Source organism: Anolis carolinensis, chromosome 4 (assembly GCF_035594765.1).
Source record: "Anolis carolinensis isolate JA03-04 chromosome 4, rAnoCar3.1.pri, whole genome shotgun sequence".
In the NCBI taxonomy this organism is placed as follows: domain Eukaryota; kingdom Metazoa; phylum Chordata; class Lepidosauria; order Squamata; family Dactyloidae; genus Anolis; species Anolis carolinensis.
Window position 1 is genome coordinate 82,000,393 of NC_085844.1, and position 24,234 is coordinate 82,024,626.

Genomic DNA, 24,234 nt, shown 5'->3' on the forward strand with positions numbered 1-24,234 from the left:
CACAACAGGAGGAACCGGGTTAAGGGGTTGCGGCATTAGGAAGGTTGTGAATCACTGCCCTACATGGACTTTGCAATAGAGAAAATTACTCACCGCTTGTCCGAGTGTTCAACACTCTCCTTGTTGTCACCTGTTATTACTATTAAAATTTAACATTTTATCTTGTATGTGGTTTTTATGACTTGTTTTTATGGTTTGATTATTGGTTTTATTGGTTTCGTGTCTTGTTTTTATTGTTCTGTTCGGGCTTGGCCCCATGTAAGCTGCCCCGAGTCCCTTCGGGGAGATGGGGCGGGGTATAAGAATAAAATTATTATTATTATTATTATTATTATTATTATTATTATTATTATTATTATTATTATTAAATGTTCAATTCAAAGTGCTGCCATTTGTTTTGACTTTAGTGCCCAGGGTCTTTGCAAAGATATTGGTTCCATGAATAGTGCTCTTGTGTAGGTGTCCATACCTCAGTGGCTTTCATGGAGGCATCCTCAAAGTGACAGTCAGTGAGAAATGTTCAAGAACCGTTACAAGAAATTTTATAAGAAGCTCATCTGTAACAAAGAATCTCAGTTAGTTACTTGTGGGCACTCTTCTTCTGGCACTTGGAATCAAGTAACATTGAAAAGATTAGTGAGAGTGGTGATATGTCAGGAAATGGTAATGGGAAAGTATTGGCGCTCCATGCAGTCATGCTGGCCACATGCTGGAGGTGTCTACGAACAACGCCGGCTCTTTGGCTTAGAAATGGAGATGAGCACCACCACCTAGAGTTGGACTCGACTAGACTTAATGTCAGGGGAAAACTTTACCTTTACTCTTAAGGAAATGGTGACGGCTGAGGTAATGGGACTATGTGGGGCACGTTCCCTGGAGAAGACTTCCAAAATTATTAATATTCTTGATTGATTAAAAAAAATAAGGAATGCTTTCACAATATAATCATCGCTTGCTGACACCTTTGTATCTGGTGCCACCTTCTGGCCAGTTGCTCTAAATGTGGGAAAAAAGATTGCAACAAGTCCCTGTACTTTATCATGTAGTTATAGCTTATTGAAAACTTTTAAATGTCTATTCTCCAGGGAAAATCTTAAATGCAAATGGTAACAAGGAATAAAGGAATGACAGCTCAGTGGTCATGCCTGCTTTAGATTTAGATTGTGACTTTCTGTTCCTCAGTCTACAAAGAGGAGACAGTGGTGATAGCATCAACAAAAATTGGAAAACTAGAAAGGGTTTCCAGAGTGTGTTGAATTACCATAGGTTTCTGAAAGAAATTGTAAAAATCATTCAAAGGAAGAAATACTTTACCCATCCTCAGACGACAGGGTTGAGGATCCTGTTACATACAGAGCTTTTTTAAAATTATAAACTTTCCAATCTGGTTGATGCTTATAACCCTGAGCTTGCTATAAATGTCCTCACTTAAATCAGCATTCAAATAAGCCATTTCAAAATCAAAATGTCTCATTTTATATCCTTTTGTTTTAGTTCCTCTAGTGTCTCTTTATTGGATTTTTGACTCACTACAGGTGCAGTATTCGTGGACAATAGAAATGCTTCCTTATTTGATGAATCACATGCCACCCTGAATTTTTCTCAAAATTTGCACTTCAAGAAATGATTACTCTTCCCTTGCTTAAAAAAGAAAAAATGATATCCCTAGGTCCTTGGCTCATACCCTATAAATTTGAGTTTCCACAATTTTTGTTGATTTTTTTTCTTTGATGACTTGGAATTAATACATTTGCATAACTTCCAAAACATTTAACGTAGTTAAGATTAGGTTTCATGCCAAACATTTTGTAAAATGGAGTTTCATTTATACTGGAAGTCCATACTGTTATTTACATGGTGTGCAGTTTTTACTAGCTCTCCCCATAAACAAAATGGTGAATTTGAGTCTTTCAACATGCAATCTCTCATTACTTTTAAAACTTCAATTCTCCTTTCTGTCACTCCATTTTCTGTAGGACTATATGCATTTGTTTTCTGGTGCCAAAATCCTTCCAATTTTAACCAATTTTGAATCTATAACTCATAAATTCTCCTCCTTTATTGGTTTAGAGGCAAGCCACTTCATTATTATATTTTCTTTCCATTAAATTAACCCAATCTTTGAATTGTTCATATACTTTCCCTTTTTCTTTCAATAATAAACAATAAAAATAACTATTAAAATCACCAACTATTACAAACATATACATTGCACCCCCTTCAGTTGTACTAAAAGGACCTGCAAAATCTGTGTGAAGACTCAAAAGGTCTTTTGGGCGTTCTTTTGCTAAACTTTGGTATAGGGTATCTCTCTACTTTATTATTATTATTAGCTACATTTATATCCCGCCCTTCTCACCCGAAAGGGACTCAGGGCGGTTTACAAGTATATATACATACAATATTTTTTTTAATATATATATATATATATATATATATATATATATATATATAGAGAGAGAGAGAGAGAGAGAGAGAGAGAGAGAGAGAGAGAGAGAGAGAGATATATTATACTTTAATTCTAGAACATACCACACAGTCTAAGAATTTCTTGCAGCTCTTTAAATCAAGATCTGCCATTTCTGCAAGTATTCTAATATTTGGAAAACTAATGTGGCCTAGTACCCTGTGCAAATGATGAACACAATTATCATGCATTGGGAATTTTTCATTTTTAGAAACATTTGATGCATTTTCTTTTTTCACTTTGTCCAACATAAAATATAAGTTCTCGAGCTCTCTGTGCATACTTCACGATTCAAATACACTTTACACCTTTGTGCATTTAACTCAATTTTGTAACCATCTTGAATTAACTTGTAGTTCTGGTACACATGAAACATTATCCACATTTTCCCCTAAACAAGGAATGTACACTTTTTCCTTCTCTTTTTTTCTTTTATTGTGGCATTTATGTGGCATTTATGCAGTCCATCTTGGGTAACTGAATAATCTTGAAAGCCAACAGCTCTTACTTTTTAACAGTTCCTGACTGAAAGTCAAAGAAAATTTTGCTTTAATTGAAGAATTTTAGTCTGCAGTAGCAATATTTCATAAAGCCTTAATCACAAGATGCTCTTTAATTTTACAGCTATACCCTTGCTTGTGAGATTGAAGCAGCTATTAAAAGAACTACCACATCTCAAACTCCCGGAAGAGCATGGTGAAACGGCTGAGCTTGTGAGCATGACTCAATGGGTGGTGATTTTGGAGCAACTGGCATGCTAGTTAAATTGGACTGCATTATAAGTAGCCACAATCTTTCTTTTTTAAAAATAGATTTTTATTAGAGTTTTAGATATAATATACAGCGATAGAGTGAGGACATATGATTTTATAGAAAAGAATGATAGAAAGAATAGGAAAGAGAGAGAGAGAGAGAAATTAGAATAAAAATATTTTGACTTCCGTTCTTTTCTTCGGGTACATGTTAGGTCTCCTTGTTATAATCCATCTTTCCCTTTTAGTAAGTCTGGAAATTTAGTTCAAAATCCTAAACTTGGTAGGACTTTTTAATATACTTCTCAAATTGTGCCCAGTCAGTCATTTTTCAACCTTTAACCTTATTCTTCTTTAGCAAAAATGTTAATTTGTCCTTATCCTTAATTTCCATGACTTTATTTAGCCATGACTTTTTGGTTGATAAGCTGTCTGTTTTCCATTCTTTTGCGAAAACCATTCTGGCTGCTGTCGTAAGTAAATAAGTGGTTTTTCTTTGTTTGCATCTATACTAAGTTCCTCTTTGTATATTCCCAGTAAGTATATTTCAGGTCTCGTTGTATAATTGACTCCCAATATTTTTTTTCTGAATCAAAGTAGAATTTCGTGTACAGACATTTGTAGAAATACACATTCACTTTTCTTCCTTTGAAATCTATCCCTTGATTTGAAATAGGTGTAATATTATTGTCTTTCTAGGTTATTTCAGGGATTTGATGTAATTTCAAATACCACGCCCACCAAAAAACAGCCAAGCGGGAGCTCTGGGGAAAGCATGGCGTTTGATAGTGTATCGCCTTGCGAGTCACCAGATTGGCCACAGAAGAACGTATGTAGTTGCAGACAGTGGGTCAAGGCTGTTCTTCATTTTTCCAGGAGAAAAAAAAACCCTACGTCTTTAGTAGTATCGCTAGAAGCAGCATTATAACTAAGTAATGCCCACTGCAATTCTCAAAGACCAGGGGCAGCCCTACCATTACGCAGAGTGAAATAGCTAACTTGGAAGAATGCATGTTATGAAAATGTTAATTATTTGCTTTGTTGTCAATGTAATTTACAGCTCAGTTAGAGGTTGGAGGAAAATGTGTGAATATTTTATGCCCTGTGCACCAAAATAACTTGCACCTTGGCATGTAAATGAGTGTGCATGTCACTTGCTGTGCTGCCTCAGAGCAAAAATCTCGTGATAGTTCTGCTAAAAGCTAGTTCAAAAGGCCTTCCTACACATAATGTAAGAGAGATATTCTTGATTGATGAAAAAAAAATAAGGAAGGCTTTCACAATATAATTATCACTTGCAGACACTTTTGTTTCTGCTACCATCTTCTGGCCAGTTGCTCTAAATGTGGGGGAAAAGATTGCAACAGGTGCCTGTACTTTATCATATACAGTAGAGTCTCACTTATCCAAGCGTCGCTTATCCAAGCCTCTGGATAATCCAAGCCATTTTTATAGTCAATGTTTTCAATATATCATGATATTTTAGTGCTAAATTTGTAAATACAGTAATTACAACATAACATTACTGCGTGTTGAATTACTTTTTCGGTCAAATTTGTTGTATAACATGATGTTTTGGTGCTTAATTTGTAAAATCAAAACCTAATTTGATGTTTAATAGGCTTTTCTTTAATCCCTCCTTATTATCCAAGATATTCGCTTATCCAAGCTTCTGCCAGCCCGTTTAACTTGGATAAGTGAGACTCTACTGTAGTTATTATAACTTATCCAAAACTTTTAAATGCCTCTTCTTCAGGAAAAACCTTGAATACATCACCTTCTGTCAATAGCCAATAGCAGGCAATATCTCACTGTCATATGCCAGTAAATGAGTGATGTGATCCTCTTATTTTGTGTGCCAATCCTTAGTTCTTGGAATCCTCTTCCCCTTCTTCCTCCAATCACTCCATGAACACTTCTTCATCCGATGTGTCCTCTTTAGCTTTCTTGCCTCCTCCTCCACTGGACAAGCCTCCAACCAGGACAAGGCTCTAAGCAGTTATGCAGAGAGCATTGCTAAAACACAACTTGGACCCAATTGCCGTGGAGGAGTATGACCTTGTGCATATCATCTCTTAGAAAAAAGGTAAGGGAAGCAGGGCTTTTGTGGGCTTCAGCTTCTGGCTACCAGAAAGCAGGTTGGATAGAGTCAGAGGAAAACATAGATGTCTTCTTGTTCAGTTGGGTTTTTATTTGATCTCTCCTTTAATGGCTAGTTTTTCAGAGGGGTTGAAGTGGAACAATTTCTTAGGGGCACTTGTTCATACAAAGCCTGGTCTGTAGGATAAGCTACAACCAACCTTCCCCCCCCCCCTTTCTAATCAGCAAGTATACCATCATTTTTCATAATATTTTTCCTTCCTGCAGAACTACTAATTCCATTTGATGCCAACGTGTTTTATGCCAGTTCCCCCCAAAGACCCCTGTAAAGGATCAATCAGGCAGGGGAGTTTTGAGATCATACCTCTGCCACCAACAATATATAAAAGGAATGTTTATTTCTGCTGCCACCTTTCGTGTTCAGGAACCTTGCTTTATTTATTTTGAGGCTTAAAAATAAGAGTGAGACTTTGCATAAGATGAAACAATAACTTTGTCTCCTTTGACGTACATAAGCGTGATGGTTTCAATAATATATAGACAGTATAGATGCTTGGTGGTTATAATGATAGTTATTGATTATTCTCTTATAAAGATGTCACTTTAAAAATAGTTTCCGTGCAATTTTCTTTTATGTATTTCCTCAGCCTTTCCTTCACAAAAGGCTTTTGTAATATTACTCCCAAACTGACTTCTAGAACACCTAGTCCCAAACTGGACTCTGAAATCCTGACTAAACTGCACTTTGTGTAGGCATCGAATTGTTGCCATTGTTGTAAGCTGCCCTGAGTCCCTTTGGGTGAGAAGGGCGGGATATAAATGCTGGAAATAAATAAATAAACTCAACTGCCCTCTCCAAGCTCCTTGATACCAGCTAACTGCATTAGATGCCCCAGCTAACTGAAATGGAATGTTCAGTTGGCCATTTCTAACTGCCATTCTTGACTCCGCCCATCTCTTGTGACTCAGCACCTGCTCATTTGCATCTGGCCAAGCAGGCCACTCCTATGCAAATAGCTGCTAGTCAGCTCTTCCCCCGGCTCTGCTGCCCAATGAGAGCCACAAAATGTCTGCCTAACTTCCTGGTTTTTTACAAAATGGCTGCTCACACACCAACATCTTTGAGGTAGGTCACATACCAATTTTTCCCAGGTAAGTCAGTTCTGTTACAGTCCCCTAGTCTTAGCTACAAAGTGTTGAGCTACAAAGGACACTCTTATCTTCAGCCATGCTGCCTGGAGCCTCTGAAAACCAAACCCCCAAACATCAAGATTGCCCAATATTCCCAATCCCTGCTTTTCAAAAATGGATAGGCATTCCCCACTATGCTGCAGGGTTCTGACCTATGTTGTTTTGTACTGTTTCAAATGTGTTCTGACCTACGTTGTTTTATACTATGTTTCAAATGTGTTCTGACATATGTTAGCATATGCTTCCCATTGTATTTTAACCTAGAAGAGATAAAGCTTTATTCAAAACTGAGACTTAAAAGTGTCCAGAGCTGGGATGGATTTTGTGACAACAAAGGTCCGCTCTCTTGGTTTTCTGGTCAAAACAATGCACAAATGTTGTGTTCTGTATGTGGGAATATATATATGCACATAATCTCACTCTGTATATATTTGCAGAATAAGTTAGATGTTATATAATGTAGCCTGTAGCACTAGTGTCTTTTAAAACAAATATAAGAATGTATTAATAACTGCTGTGTAAAAGAGTGTCTCATTTCTTTAAATTGTTATATATCCAATATCAGGAAACCTGGTCACTGCTAACTTGTTGGCAACCCATTCTTGGAAATATTCTACAAATTTAGTATCCAATTTTAGTAATTGGGCCGTTGAACTATAAATCTCAGCTAGCTATGCTGCTTGGAGATGAGAAAACTGCTGTTCGACAACATCTGGTGGATGCATGCTTCCCATCCCTAATGTATGTAGGTAACATAGGACCCCATTCTAGAGCTTTGGAGTTATTTGTAGTCCCATATTAAGCTCTGCTTACATTACTTCAGTGTGTGTGTGGTTATGTTTCCTGCTGCTCTGGAAATATCTGTGAATAGAGTCCCACAAAGAGACATGACCACACAGAAAAGTAACCATACTACTTAAGGAATATAACAGGGCTTACCTGCTTTGAGCATTTCCTCCAAAACTTTAACTCGGTAATACATCAGCATGATGATGACAGGGGTAGAATGGTGAACGAGTGTCCATGTACCTTTTTTCTTTCATTACGCAAAGTGAGGGCTCCATAAATGATTTGCACAATCCTTCTTCATAGGTAGAATGCATAAATCAAATGGTTTAGTAAAACACCATACCACAATTGGGTCTGAATTCTATATGTAATCCCAAATCAAGTAGACTGAACAACCTTCAAGACATGTAGGATTTTCTTACCAGTTACATCAATGAAGAAATAATTTCTTGAATGTAAGATCTGAAAACTATAGATGCAGACAATTAAGAAAAGCAGCACACGGACCTGGCTTCCCAACTGCACCTGGGTATTTCAGATAGGCATCTGAGGCAAGATTGAACAGCAGAGATGGATTCTCTTTAATTCTTACTACTCAAAATGAGTTAGAAAAATCAATTCCACAACAGACCAAACTTTGGCATCTAAACAACACTTAAAATCACAAATAAAGACCATGACAACAACTGAGTTGATTTGCACTCATTGCTATATATTATCAGGCCAGCTGATAGACAGCAACAACCCTTTCAGGAAGGAGTATAATATCCCACAGTTATTTCATCGAAAAACAATTCCTGTGTACAGCATCTACAACAAATTAAACACACACATACAGTCTTGCTTTGCCTTATTTCATTTAAAAGTTTTGCTTCAGGAACCTCCCCTCCCCCCAATCAAATTCTGGGGACATATGGCCACTTGATCTTTGGTACATTTATAAATACATGGACGTAACAAGGCTGAAACTTTACCTGGTCAGGAGCCTTGTCATATCTCATTTCAAGATGGATAAGCCCGATTGTCACATTGGAGGTGAAGAAGCCAAGTATCCTTCAGTCTAGTTCACAGACAATTTAGATAACAAAATACATAAATTCTTGTAAAAAACATGGATTTTTTAAAAAACAAAGTATACCTTTTGTTAAAAGCTGTCAAGAGATGCTTGCTCCCCACAAAAGACACAGAAGTTACAGGATAAGCAAACCATTCACTTTGCATTCTAACTGAAATAGGAGAAACTGGGAGCAGATTCTGTGGTGTCAATAAAGGCACTGCGGCATGGATCACTTGAAAGACATCTATTTGAATTTTTCTTAAAATGATATCTCCATAACAAAGTTTGGAAGCTTCTGTGTTTGTGGAATGTTAGCAACAAAAATGCATTAAAGGAGGGATGGGGAACCTGTGATCCTTCAGATATTGCTGGACTGCAATGTCCATCATATAGAGAAGTTCTGCACAACGTGTGGACCTCCAGGTGTTTTGGACTTCAGCTCCCAGAATTCCTAACCATTGGACTAGCTGGCTAGGGTTTCTGGGAGTTGAAGCCCAAACAAATGGAAGGCCATAGATTGTGTAGAGGTTGACCATATATTCAGCAGCATCTGGAGGAACACATGTTCTTCACCCCCGTTGCATGATGGAAAGGGAATAACTATCACAGGACTTCAAAGCAACAATTACAGTAGAGTCTCGCTTATCCAACCTTAATAATATAATAATAACTTTATTCTTATATCCCGCCCCATCTCCCTGAAGGGACTCGGGGAGGCTTACATGGGGCCTTGCCCAACACACAATGTAGCAACAACAACAGTACAATAAAACAGTGTCCCAACAATAAAATCTTCGCTTAGTCAACATTCTGGATTATCCAACATAATCTGCCTCCTGCCTGGATCCACAGCTGTTTTTCTAGGCATCAGGGACTGAACATTTTACGGATTTAACTTACCATAATGTTGTTACTGCAAGTTCATTTTATGCAATTCTATCTTTATTTGTAGTCAATTTGTTAGCAGCCAATGTTTTTATAGTCCATGTTTTCAATACATTGCAATGTTTTGGTGCTAAATTAGTAAATACAGTAATTGCTACATAGCGTTACCGTATATTCAACTGCTTTTTCTGTTGATTTGTTATAAAACATGATGTTTTGGTGCTTAATTTGTAAAATCATAATGTAATGTGACGTTTAATAGGTTTTTCCTTAATCCCTCCTTATCATCCAACATTTTCACTTATCCAACGTTCTGCCAGCCCGTTTATGTTGGATAAGTAAGACTCTACTGTACTTATTTATATACAAGTGTACAGCTTCAACTTTGGGGAATCTGGGATAAAATTCAACAGAACAGAAGACATTATGTTATTTGATGATTTGCTGTTGAACATACAAACCAAATCCACATTTAGGCACTGTGTTTGAAGTGATGACTGAAGACACACTTGTGATCACCAAGACATATATCATACCACAACTAGCAACATGTGATGTAGTCCTAAACCTTGCAACCCAGAGTTCTCCAATATGGGAATAACAGGAACCAGCCATTGTGGAATAATAGTGAGGATGGCATGAAGCCTATAAATAATTTTGCAGGCTGGGAGCTGTGGTTCTAATTCTTAAGAAAAACAGCCACTTCCTATATTGATGGCTGAAAGGTATTGAAACCACTGGTGACATACACAATGGACAAAATGCAAATCCATCCAGGCTTCATGATAGTTATAGACATAAAACAATTTCCGAGAGCAACGTTTTGGAAACAAGAAAATCCTCCTTCCCTTCGCATGTTTTCTCAAAGAAATTGATAACACTCATCCAAAGCAGAAACAATTCATATTACACAGCACTAGACCATGGAATGAACCCAAAGGGCCTGTAGCTCTTCTATATATTAATCTTTATAAATACATCAGGAACTGTAGAAAGATGTCACTTAAGGGATATTTGTCTTCTTTGAGTATAAAATTACTGCCCTATGGAGTCCTCCAGCTATGGTACAAACCTATAATCCAAAATATGGCCTACTTTGATACAGTATGTGACAGCCTGACTCAATCAGGTTTAACAGCGCCCCTTGCCAGCCAGGACAGCATACATCTCTCGGGGGGGGGGGGGGGGTATTCTAGGCCAAGAAAGGATGGAGTGTGAGGCAAGTCCTACTGTTGCCAACCGTAACAAGGTCTCTTGGACAAGTAGACAGTCATAGCTCATCTCTGGCAGATGACGTGCCAAGGGAGGGTTGAGGTGGCAAAGCATCCTTGTTCTGGGCATCTGTATGGATCTGGCCCTGCTGCCGTGTTTTTCGGGAGAGTGTTCTGTCCCAGTCCGTGGCCACCGTTTCATTGTCCCAGATGGTTGAGGTCTCTGTATCACTGAGATAGCCTGGCTGCCCAGTGTAGTGAGTTGGATACACTAGCAATGGTTCTGCAGAGAAAGCCTTCAAGTCTCTGGGTTCATAGTATTCCATATACTTGGCGCTAAAAGAAAGACAGAAAAGCATCAGCTATGAGGCTTCAGATAAGAACAAAAATGCTTTAGAACAGGCCCCCTCAAAATGTGGCCCTCCAGCTGTTTGGGCTTTCTACTCCCAGAAGCCCAGCTTGGTCAATGTTCAGGAATTCTGGGAGCTGGAGGCCCAAACAGTTGGAGGGCCACAGTTTGGGGATGCCTGCTTTAGAAAAACAATTTCAGTCTATGCAAGTTGAAAATAGTCTGGTATTTTGTAAGAGCTATGTGAGGAAACATCTCAAGATCTGAATTGCAACTCCCACAAATGCCTTATCCTTACCCATACTATCTAGAGCTCCTGGAACATAATATCCCAGGGCAGCTCAATGTGATAAAAATGACATGCAGAATTAAAAAGAAAAACAGTCAGGCTGAAGAACCCAAATCCACAGGCATCGGGGAAAAGTATGTCATAAACTGGGGGACAGCCTATTTGCCTTGATGTCACTCAGTTCACTTACTGAAAATTAAGAAAGTATTATTAGCGTCAAGGCTGTGGACAAACAAAGCAGAATCAGAAATGTTATCACTCGCACTCTACTGTCATTTGCAGTTTCCCCTGTTTCTACCTGTGTCATATTTTCAGGCCTTGATGTTAAAACTTTCTAGTCTATCTCAGCTAAAATCAAATCCTTTTTTACTCATTTTTTACTAATCCCATCGGATATTGGAGTCACCCTTCCTGGCTTTACACTCATCTCCTTGAATCTCCCTTTTTGACAGACAGCTCTATCAGTCATAGTAGCAACATTTGAGAGGACTATCTATCAAGCATTATCATCATCATCATCATCTTTATTTCTCTCGCCTTTCTCCCCACAGGGACTCAAGGTAGCTAAGAAATTACTCAATTTACTATCGTTTGTATACAGCTCAGGTGGGAAGAAGTGCTCATTGATTTTTCTGTCTGAAATGTCAAACAGTTTGGTTGACTTTGGGAGGTGGGGAACATTAGGTCACCCCAGTGTGCTGTAAGTGGCTATACTCCTGGAAAGTATTATCTACTAACTACTTTCTAGCATGAATCTATATACATTTGCATTATGGAGAAATATCTTCTTTTGCAATAAATAGCATTAATAGCAGTATTATGTATGTGTTCTATGTATGCACATTCCTTTATAATGAGACAGGTGTTTTAATTCACATTTGTTACTGGTCAGGTGAAATTTCAAATTAAGGCACCTGCTCTGCCCATTATTATTAATAATACTGTACAGTATATGGAACACACCCAATAAAAATGAAAAATAAGACAGATACAAAAATTGAAAATAAACAATTAAACAAGTAATTAAACATTTGTATGTGGATACAAAAGTTAAAACACAACTAAAATAGAAGAAACACTATTAAAATAACATTCAAAGTCCACCCCCCTTCCCAAAATCCCACCACAACCTCCTCAGTAGCATGCCCCTCATCCTATCTGAAATGCTATATAGAAAAGTAACGACTTTACCTGCTTGTGAAAGGCAAGTAGAGATCCTGGTCTCTTTTTGGAGGGACATCCAAAGTCTGGAAGCAACCCCCCAAAAGGTCCTCTCCTTTGTTTCCAAGAAATGCAGATGGTGGAACAGAAAGCAGGCCCTCCGTTGATGATAGCAAATTTCTAACTAAGCGTTTCTCAACCTGGGGTCGGGACCCCTGGGGGAGTCATGAGGGGGGTTCAGAGGGGTTGCCAAAGACCAGTATTTTCTGTTAGTTATGGGGTTCTGTGTGGGAAGTTTGGTCCAATTCTATCGTTGGTGGGGTTCAAGGGGCTCTTTAAGTGTAAAAGAACTATAAATTCCAGCAACTACAACTCCCAAATGTCAAAGTCTATTTTCCCAAAACTCCACCAGTGTTCAAATTTGGGCATATTGAGTATTTGTGCCGGGTTTGGTCCAGATCCATCACTGTTTGTGTCCACAGTGCTCTCTGGATGTAGGCGAACTACTACTCCAAAACTCAAGGTCAATGCCCACCAAACTCTTCTAGTATTTCCTGTTGGTCATGGGAGTTCTGTGTGCCAAGTTTGGTTCAATTCCATCGTTGGTGGAGTTCAGAATACTCTTTGAGCATAGGTGAACTATAAATCCTAGCAACTACAACTCCCAAGTGACAAAATTGATCCCCTCCACAACCCTACCAGTATTCAAATTTTGGCATGTTGAGTATTTCTGTCAAATTTGGTCTAGTGAGTGAAAATACATCCTGCATATCAGATATTTACATTACGATTCATAACAGTAGCAAAATGACAGCTAACAGTTATGAAGTAGCAACAAAAATAATTTTATGGTTGGGGGTCACCACAACATAAGGAACTGTATTAAGGGGTTGCGGCATTAGGAAGGTTGAGAACCACTGTTCCAACAGGTTTGTAGAGAGACAAATGATTTCTTGAATAAACTGGACCTAATCTGTATAGCCAATTTAATCAATTCTAGTCAGATGGGGTATGGTGTTCAGCCCCCATCAGCATCTGGTCACAACCCCAGGCTTCAAAAGACAGGAAGAGGTAGCTGTTTATCATCAAAACATGCTTGCAGCCATCTTGCCATGCTGTGTGTCTGGCTTACAACTCAATGCAAGTGAAAAAAGTAACAGGCACATAACTTACACTGGGTGTTTGTTGTACATAACTGGCAGGAATTCATCTACAGGTAACATTTTGCTAAAAGGCTGAGCCTCAATGAGCTTCTGAGCCCCTTGCAAGGAGATAGCATAGCCCAGTGTCCAGTAAGAATAATCGGGTTCCACGAGGTTCACAACATTGGGAACAGCCTTTTCAGGGCGTTCCACCTGCATCCTTTTTCGGCCAATGTATCTAGAAAATCAAGAATAAAAGAAGACAGTGCTATACAAATGACATTCAGCTTATATATTTGTCATAGTGAATATGCTGTCTGTAAACACTTAAACACAGGAGCACATATGCAAGCTTATTTGACTCTCAACTACTGCTCAATGATGACAGCGGAGAGCTGAATAAACACCACTCTAGGTCAGCTAAACCATCCCAAGTGATATCATCTAGTCTCAACTGGTTTGTTCTGTGGCATCAATTCTCTGCCAGCAATTCCCTTATAAGCCCTAGGAATCCCAGTAACAATTCTCTCAGTATTTAAAGCCTTTGAGGGAATATCAGATGAGAAAGAGGATCCCCACAATTTCAAGAGACTTTAGTCCTTAATCTCTTCTACCCGTAGCTCTTTATTACAATAATCCAAAGAAGCTGATTAAATGTAGAACAATCCAGTGGGATAAAGCAAGAACATGTTACAATTAACTCCAAATAACCCAGGATACTGTGATGTTCTTGTTCATTGAGCTACATATAAACCATCAGTCAAACTCGAACATGTTAGTTCACCTGAAAAGGGGAATATTAATACAAGAAAAGCCAAGACCCAAGGTAAACTAGCTGAGAGCCAGTGTTTTCATTCTCAAACTTCTTTATATCTAATTTCTACCAGATCCTCATATTTCACATCATCAACTTGAAGCTGCTGCTCTGTCAAGTTAAACTTTTTCTATTGGTTCACTGTCCAGAAGCATCTATGACTATGATGTCATTTGCCAAATACCATTATTTTTGTCCTATTACATCTGGAGACCCAAACTGAGCAAAAAAGAGCACCAACCACTATGTTGTCTCTCTGTATCCATGGATTCTCCATTTATGGATTCAACTGCCTTTCGAAGGCAACCATAAAGCTGATGTGGCCCTCAATGAAAATAAGCTTGACACTCCTGCATAGAGAGACTGGCTTAATCTACGCTATCGGTTTCTTAGACTCGGGCCAGGTAGGTGCAGAAAGAATCTGGTACAGTTTTAAAAGGAGTCAAAATTGCCTGAAACATATGGAAATTCTGAAAACTCCCAGATTCAGCAAAATATGCACAAATTCTTTGGGATACTTATACTGATGTACTGAAAAACAACAGCTTTCCATCAAGTCCTAAATTCTAGCCATCTCCTAATGCAGAAAACAGAATTCAATTACTATTTTTCATTCTTCTTCTCATCATTGGCAAAGGAATGCAAACTAAGGTTTCTAGTCTTCTCAAGATGCTTTGCAATTCGGCTGGGCAAGTGAGAACCTTGTCAATGACATCCCTCCCTCCAGAATATTCTCCAATATAATAAGAATTAGCTGGCTCCTAGGTGATACAATACACTCCCCTCTCTTATTTGTAGGGAACCTACATAGTATTTCTAAGCTCCCCTATAGGGAGATATTCAGCAGGTGATACAGGCTGGATTGCTACTTACATGAGCTCCCAGTCAAGCTGGGCTCTCTCAATATCATCCATCAGTTTTGTAAGCTTCTTCTTGAATTGATGCTCAAAGCGGACATCATCTTCAATGACCAACGTCTTCTCCAGCTCTCTGTCCACCACCTTAAATAAGCAATTTGAAAATAAAAATGTCATTGGAATGTATGCTACTTTTGCCTAAGATGGGCAGCTGGAAACTATAATGGAAGTACAGTAGAGTCTCACTTATCCAACGTAAACGGGCCGGCAGAACGTTGGATAAGCGAATATGTTGGATAATAAGGAGAGATTAAGGAAAAGCCTATTAAACATCAAGTTAGGTTATGATTTTACAAATTAAGCACCAAAACATCATGTTATACAACAAATTTGATAGAAAAAGTAGTTCAATACGCAGTAAGGTTATGTTGTAATTACTGTATTTACGAATTTAGCACCAAAATATCATGATATATTGAAAACACTGACTACAAAAATGCGTTGGATAATCCAGAACGTTGGATAAGCGAGTGTTGGATAAGTGAGACTCCACTGTAGTTTCTTCTAGATGTGTTGGTCTATATTTTGGGGCTACATCACCATTCCACACCCTGATGCCTTCTGAATGTGTTGGATTACAAATCCCATAATTCCCAAATGTCACACAGACATAGATGCAAGCTAATTAGAGACACTGGGAGTTTTTACTCTATATCTGTAAGCTACATCTGGGAGGCTGTCCACCCTACAAATCCATCTAAGACAGTGGTTCTCAACCTGGGGTCCCCCAATATTTTTGGCCTACAACTCCCAGAAATCCCAGCCAGTTTACCATCTGTTAGGATTTCTGGGATCTGAAGGCCAAAAACATCTAGGGACCCCAGGTTGAAAACCACTGATCTAAGGAATTGAAAGAATTTCCAAAAATGGTTTAAATGAAAAATTTAAGTCCCGGTAGATTATCAGCATGAAATTCCATTCAACAGACATGGAGGAGAACTTTCAAACTAGGGAACAATTACTTGCTTTGCTGAAGGGTCAGTATGTTTGATGTGAGGACATTTTATCATTTATTTCTTTTAAAAATGAAGTATACATTTAGTTTATGTGATATGAATAGAGATTTTTGCAAGAAACAAAATAAAGCTTTAGCTTTCAGAGGAAAGCTAAAGACTGCCTTGGACACTGAACTATGCCTGGACACTGAACTATGGGCACTTGTCCAAATAAAACCAACACAATTGTCTGTAAGCATTGTTATCAGGCCAACATCTGGTATAAAACATGAGTTGCTTCCATCTGTCTCTATGGATCATACAGTGTTCAGAGTGCAGAGAGAGTAGGCTGTTTTAGAAATATATCCTTCCTGTTTGTTATGAATTTGTTGAATAGCTCATTCTCATTAAGTAAATAGATTAAATGGTGTTTTCTAGCAACTGGTTAAAGGAATTACCTCAATTTAGTCTATTTAAAGAAATATATCACTGTCTCTGGGCATTAGAAGTTGAAACTATATAAAAATGCTACTTTTAAAAACCTCCTTCTGAGAACTGCAGGAACTAATAGAGGTCTTAAAAGAGGCTCTCGTACACAAGATCTTAAAACAAATGCTTTTGCCCATAAGTAATTTCAATCATAAATTATTTAACCAGGTTGCACTTTTGCAGAGAGTATTTTTCCATCTTGATAAAAATCAAGACAAGTAGGCATGCACATTACCTCCTTCCAGATATAGTAGTGGCTAAGAAAGCATCCAATCTCCCCTCTGGTCAGCACTCTTGAGGAATAAGGATCCTGATAACCAGGAAGCATGTCAATATTGAGAGCTTTTAGTTGGCTTGTATTCAGTGTCCTGCAAAAACAAACAAACAAGATAAATCATTTAAGAACAGATTTGCAGAATGGAAAGAATGAGCTCAATCTCTTTGGTCAAGCAAATGTATTTTACAGGCCTGGTTGATATGTACAGCATAACAAAGCAATACAATAAATGGCACCAAATAAGATTGTAGGAGTATCACCTTGTTTTTCCTGTGTAATGTTACATTAAAATATTGCTTGCAAGTAGAAATGCAGCAACAATCCTGAAGAGATGGATATAATTTTTCCTCCCCATGTACTAGTCTTCAGTTTATGGATTTGCCATTTTTAATAAACATTCAAAATTAGCATTTCTCTGCCACCACCTGAATGGTGAAGCAATATGGTGAGATGTTTTGAGAGTCAGACCACAACTCTAGAGACTAATATTCAAATCTCCACTCAGCCATCAAAACCCACTGGGTGACCTTGGGCAAATGAAACTCTCAGGCGCCTTCTACAGTGCCATGTAATCCTGATTATCAAAACAGATAATCCACATTTTCTGCTATGAACTGGATTATGTGAATCTACACTGCTATAAATCCAATTCAAACCAGATAATCTGGATTTTATATGGCAGGGTAGAAGGGGCCCAGCCTCAGAGGAAGGCAAAGCAAACCTGCTCTGAACCAATCTTATGAAGAAAACAGTGATAGATTGACCTTAGTGTCACAGAAGGCACACAACAGACCACAATAAGAACTAGTTCGAGTCTATTCTATCAACTGACAATACCCCTTGCTTTGAAACAATACCTGATCTGCAGTTCACAAATCTGACTGTACAATGAGAATTTAAATTGACTTGCAGTGGATCTTAACCAAATAGCTTGAAGCCGACCAGGGCTACTTTTCTCCAACAATGGAGGCCTTTGTGACATTCTTTTCACCGTTTCTCTATAAAAGTCATTCTGTCAAATCAAGAGCAATTCATTACATTATTATGTTGGGAACACAATCCTAGATTTGCTGTTAATGGGGGATGAGAGGAAGCATATCTTGCCCATGAGTCAAATGGCAAAAAGATCTGTTACCAACTATCGTTTAGCAACAGTCCTCCCCGGGGCAATTATACGTAGATAACATGGAAATATTTGACTACCTCCACATTTCTATTTAACAGCAGCATTTCTGTTAAGAGAAGTAGAACATGAACAGAGAAGACACATAGTCTACCACTGAAAATCTCCAGTTAGGACTGGATAGCACTCTACTCTTCTGGCAGATTGTTCCCATCTCCAGATATCCCAGTTCATTGGTTTTAAAACTGAAAACTGGTGGCAAAACCAGGAGGAAATTTTGTGCAAATCAGTATTTTCCAAAGCCCTGCAAGTTGACACACATTTTTCTTGTGCAGTTCCCCCTTCAAAATGTTTAAATGATGCATAAGTGTATAACTATCTTCCCTAAGATATGCCTACTGTTTGTGTGCATGCATGTGTATTGCGGACTGGGAAGATGGGCACCTGTAGCCATGTGTCATGGAGAAGTGGAAACTGGTGAATTCAGCAAGCATGAAACCGCCCAGTGAGGCTGCCCGCGGCCGATGGACTCTAGCCATAACCAATGAATTCTAGCCATAACTATGATTAATTATGAGCTAGCATTTTCTGTTCACTGCCTCCTAACTCCAGACAGGGATCATCATTGGGAGGCTACAGACCCTCTGCTTGTGCTCTCCTCTTGTTACATTGAGAGTCAGTGTGGGGCAGTGGTTTGAGTGCTCAGCCCGTCTCTGAGGTACCAGAATCCAAATCAGTGTCATTGGGCAAGACTTACTCTCTCAACCTGAGAGGAAGGTAATGGCAAACCTCTGAAGAAATCCTTATTAATGCAGACCTCCCTTGATGATTCTATAAGATGAGTGAGCTTTTATATCCCCCTCTCCCGAGAGCTTTTGAAGACAAATTCTCTATTTAAGGAATAGTGTGCATAACAGGTAGTCCGGGCTGATTTTATAAGATGGAAGAAACTCTGCATTTTTTCTCCTAACAGAATAATAATAATAATAATAATAATAATAATAATAATAATAATAACAACAACAACAAAAACAACAACAATAATAACAATAATAACAATTTATTGTATCTGCTTTTCTCCCTAAATAAGACTCAAAGCGGTTCACACCATTTTAAAAATAATACAAATCAACTATTCATGTAACAACAACCTATAAAATCAACTTTAAAACAAAACATAAACATTTTAAAATCATTTAGCAGATACAATTCTTACGGGAATTCATCCATTCAGATGGTAAACTTTGCTCGACTTCCTGTTATTCCAAATTAAATATCTTAATTAAAAGCTTGCACGAATGAAAAGGTCTTTAGCTGTTTTTTAAAGATATCAGGGAAGAGGCTGTTTTAACCTCTTCGGGGAGTGAGTTCCAAAGGGTTGGGACGGCCACTGAGAAGGCCTTCTCTTACGTCGTCACCAATCGCATTTGTGATGGTGGCGGTAACAAGAGAAATGCCTCTCCGGAGGATTGTAACATTCGGGCAGTTTGATATGAGGAGATGCAGTCAGACAGGTAAGCAGGACCTGAACAGTTTAGGGCTTTAATGGTCAAAACCAGCACCTTGAATCAGGCCTGGAAACATATTGGCAGCCAGTGTAGATGCTGTAACAGGGGGGTAGTACACTCCCTGGGTCCCGAACCTGTCAATAACCTGGCTGTAGATCTCTAAAATAACTGACACTCTTCAGGAACAGCCCCACGTAGAGCCTGTTACAGTAGCCTAAATGGGATGTAACCAAGGCATGGACCACCATGGCCAAGTCTGGCTTCTCAAGGTACAGTCATAGCTGGAGCACAAGTTTTAATTTTACAAAGACCCTTCAGACCATCGCCGACACCTGGGTCTCCAGGCTTAGCAATGAGTCCAGGAGGACCCCCAGACTGCGGACCCATGTCTTCAGGGGGAGTGTGACCCCATTCAGCAAAGGTCGCCACCCTATACCCTGATCTGCCTTACAACTGACCAGAAGGACCTCCCCCTTGCCTGGATTCAATTTCAATGTGTTTGCCCTCATCCAATCCATAACAGCTGAAAGGCATCGGTTCAGAGTCTGGGTTGCTTCCTTGGCTTTAGGTGGAAATGAGTGGTAGAATTGGGTGCCATTTGCATACACGTGGCACCGAACTCCAAAACTCCCGATAATCTCTCCCAGCAGCTTCATGTAGATGTTAAACAACATGGGGGATAGTACTGGACCCTGAGGGACCTCCCAGTCCAATGTCGGTGAGGTTGAGCAGGCATCCCCCAACACCACCATCTGGGTCTGTCCTTTCAGGAAGGAGCGAAGCCACTGCAAAACAGTGTCTCCTAGTCCCATCCCAGCCAAGTGACCCATCCTCTACCCCAGTTTAGTTAATTGAAAAGACAAACTTGAAACAAAAACAATAAATGAGCAGCAAATCAGATGTAGTTAGTTTTGCCTCTGACCCTCTGTCCCACCAGCTCCTGTGAGAACCAGTTATTACTGCAGACTGAATGGATCATGCAGAGATGCAGCAGAAAGCCCTCTCCACAGCTAGTTTCTGTGAGCTCAGAGAACCCTTTCATTTCACACATATATACTGGTTATTCAGTCAAATAGTTACACTATTGCAACGAGGTTAAGGTAGCATGCTCAAGCTTTGTACTTTTTAAAGAAAAGAAGGGGGAAATGGGAAAATGGAGGGGAGGAAGCAAGGAAAAAGGGGGACAACTTACTTTCCATCCACAGCTTCCACTATCTTGACTGCAATTTCCTGCTCATGCAGAGTCTGCAGCATTCGATCCCGCCTGTCTTTCCGCCGCTTGAGATTTATCAAAAAAATCTAAAGAGAAAGAAACCAGAATTTCTAGTGCAGCTCTAAACATAGCACATGAGGCATTATGAGATTATGGCAGTGCTTGTTTTTCTGTTCTGTTTTAAAAACTGAAGTACACAAATAACTGTATGATTAAATGAACATAAAATGTTGGGCACAACATAGAAATGGGGAAAAAGCGGAAAATGTGGACTGTTGGCTTAAAACATTTTATAAAATGATGAACAACAGGTGGTACTTCACCCCAGTAAAACTAGCTAAAATGTATAAAGGGAGAAACAACAAAGGAAATGTAAACAACAGGAAGGAACTTTCTTTCACATGTGATGGTCCTGTAAGAAAGCAAGAAAATTTTGGGCAAGATAAAAAAAACGCTGCAGGACCTTTTTCATTCAAAGATACAAGTGGAGCCTGAATTATTTTTATTGGGAATGTCAAATAACCAAACAAAATAACTAGACTATAAAATATTACACTACATGACCACAGCAGCAAAAACAGTATACACACAGTTCTGGAAGAAGGCAGACCTCCCGACAATAGAAGAATGGATAGTTAAAGTCTTTAAAATAGCATAAATGGACAAATTAACAATGATGAACAAAGAAAAAACACAAAAACACTTTATCAAGGACTGGGAACCATTTCAAAACTATGGGGGGGGGGGGAAATAAAGAAGTAACAGTTTTTATAGAAGGCTTCATAATTTAACCTGTTAGGATCTGTGTAGGGCATTTATAAATAATAAATATCAGGGCAGAAGGAAGAATACAAATACAATGTAATAGGAAGAACGGAATTATATATGAATGTCTCCAACCCAAGGGACGGGAAGTCACTAAATTGGGAGGGGTGGGAGGAGGGGAGGGCATAACCAAATACAAATACTTCATAGATCTTAGAAAGTATTGTATTGCTTCATGCATTTATACATACATATAGATTTGCTTCACTGGTTTTTATGAATATGTAAATTAAAATAAAAACATATTAATAAAAAAACTGATGCCCTCTAAAGGGGGGGGGGGTAGATGGGGAAAACCTGGTTATTCAACCTCTCAATGAAAAAGAGTATTTGGAAGGGCAAAGGTGCTAAGGCATTTCCCCCAACAAAAAAATGGAAGAAATAGTAAATAACCATACAGAGACACACATGTATACTGTATGCCTTATACAAAACCATATGTGTGTTAATGAGAGAGAGAAGAGAGAGAGGTCAGATTTTATACTAGATTAAAACAAACAAATTTGGGGAACTGTTATAAAAAGTCTCTCATCATACCAGAAACTGAAAGAACATGTATGGATCTCCAAAATAAAATCGGAAAGAACAGGAACAAAATTTAGGTTTGTCTGGTCTTTTTAATCTATCTGGATGCACTGGAGGCCCTTCTACGTTGTTATATAATCTAGATTACCAAAGCAGATAATCCACATTGTCTGCTTTGAACTGGATTATATGAACCTACACTGCTATATAATCCAGTTCAAAGCAGATAATCTAGATTTTATATGGCAGTATAGATAGGGTTTGAGAGATTGAGTATGTGGATTATTTTCTTCCTGTATTTGCACTGCAAATTAATTTGCAGGGATCTAGTTTGAATGCTAGGCACACTACATGATTTTAAAAAGCAGAGAATGGAAAAATCCTGCCACTTCACCCAAGTCAGTCACTCACAAATATAGCCCACGGAGCCAAGAGTATCAACGAGCACAACTGTGTAGTGTTGGACGGAGGTAAAGAAGAATAAATGCTGTCTTGATATACGGGGATAAGAAGCTGGCAAATACAAACTAGGACTTTGCCTGAATATGATACAAATAAATATGGCTGGCAAACAAAATGCAGCAGCCACAAAGTGAAAGCACATTTTAAAAATAAAGTCAGACAGACAGGATAGACTCCAAATGCAGGACACTTGCCACACAATCAGGCAGTGTCCCTGCATTTAATTACACAAGCTGACCAAACTAATAATGCAACTCCTTAAAGCTAAGAAAGCGGGGAGGCAACCCCTCCCAGGACAGGCCATTCGCAATTGCATGACAGGCACTTCAGTCAACCTATGCAGTGAACTGTTTATTAAATGAAAAAAGATCATTATGAGCATATTCGCTGCTTACTTGTTTTCTATGACACTAAGTGTAGGACAGTCCTGACTTTGAGATGTGGGGTGTCATGATTTGTAAATTACTGGGATATATAAATTGGCAAATCTCTGGGGAAAATATTTTCCAGAAGTTTAAATATATCTAGGTTTATTTGAAACATTACATATTATTCACTATCAAATGTTCACTGTAAACTTCTAAATTCAAAACACGTAAACAGAAAAATAACGCTAACAGTTACCTTATTCAGAAGTACAAAACACTGAGAGCCATATGGGTTTGTGTATCACTCTTTCTTTCATTTTTCAATTGACCATCAAAAATCAAAAAACGAAAATACTGTATGTTATTTGATTTTGAATCAGATATCAAAAACAAGGCTATGTTTTTCATTATTTCAATTTTAGACTATCAAAAATACGAAATGGAAAAATGGCCTGCTGGACCAAATTTGACTTTAATATTTAATTTGTTGGGTTTATGACCTGGTTTGACTGTCAGTTGAGAAAGAAAAGAACGAATGATTCAGAGATTGAAAAAACTCAGTGCATATTCAAAACTGTGGCTTTGATCACCACAAAAAAACATTTTGCTAACTATTTAGGGAAAGTCGTTGATTTCCAAAATCAGTTGGCTTAAATTCTTACTGGATCTTGCCCTCTCTGTTTTCCTTCCCACAAAGCCAGCAATCTATGCTCCTATTACCTCTTCAAATCCCATCTTGTCTGGGTGCTTCTGTGGAACTGTGATATATTCTGAACCTTCAATTGGAGGATGATCAACTGGAAGAAACAGAGCCATCAAGATATTAAAAAGAGAAATGCTTGAAGTTGTTCAATTGGGAGCTGGGTATGTTTGTACTATGCTCTGCACTGCTGAACAACCTCCTTACAGGAGGGTCTTCATTCATGCTACTGAGAGGAAGTTTCTACCATGGCTGAGGCTTGCTTCCCTAAATGTGCATATAAGCCTAGCAGCCATATTATGTTACAGTTTGTATAGATTTAAGAGGAACAGGCATACAAATAAAAGATAGCAAAATTTTCTTGCACTTAAAACTTTTTATTTGATAATTGGACTCTCTGGCTGCAAAACTGAATTGTACCTACTTTTGAAAAGACCTTCTTGCTGGACAGATTTCTAGTGTTGGTGTTGATATTCTCAAAAAAAACTAGAAAGCAATTTAGAATGTATACACTAGGGCCAGATGAAGAAGGACCATTCCAGATTTCTGGCCCTAGTGTATACATTATTTGTGCTAATAAGAACAGCTACCATGGTTACAATTGGGATAACAATCCCAATTTGCTCAGTGGTAAAAGGTCCACAACTACAAACAGATTAATATACTGATACTAATATACTGATAA

General features: G+C 38.5%; 1 protein-coding gene and 1 long non-coding RNA gene across 2 annotated transcripts in view; one reads left to right on the forward strand and one right to left on the reverse strand.

The window, feature by feature from the left end:
- The first annotated feature begins 2,509 nt into the window (after positions 1 to 2,509).
- Positions 2,510 to 23,683, forward strand: LOC134298983 (uncharacterized). Its single transcript, XR_010006138.1, has 3 exons — positions 2,510 to 5,305; positions 5,587 to 6,445; positions 23,547 to 23,683. It is a non-coding gene; the product is annotated as an uncharacterized LOC134298983 (long non-coding RNA).
- Positions 7,857 to 24,234, reverse strand: part of colgalt2 (collagen beta(1-O)galactosyltransferase 2) — a 52,531-nt gene continuing 36,153 nt past the window's right edge. The window contains exons 7-12 of the mRNA XM_062980728.1: positions 23,570 to 23,646; positions 20,649 to 20,755; positions 16,784 to 16,916; positions 15,081 to 15,208; positions 13,425 to 13,631; positions 7,857 to 10,788 (exon numbers count right to left, since the gene is read on the reverse strand). Of these exons, the coding sequence (XP_062836798.1) occupies positions 10,512 to 10,788; positions 13,425 to 13,631; positions 15,081 to 15,208; positions 16,784 to 16,916; positions 20,649 to 20,755; positions 23,570 to 23,646 (929 nt within the window). The 3' untranslated portion in view covers positions 7,857 to 10,511. The remainder of the gene's footprint in view (positions 10,789 to 13,424; positions 13,632 to 15,080; positions 15,209 to 16,783; positions 16,917 to 20,648; positions 20,756 to 23,569; positions 23,647 to 24,234) is intronic.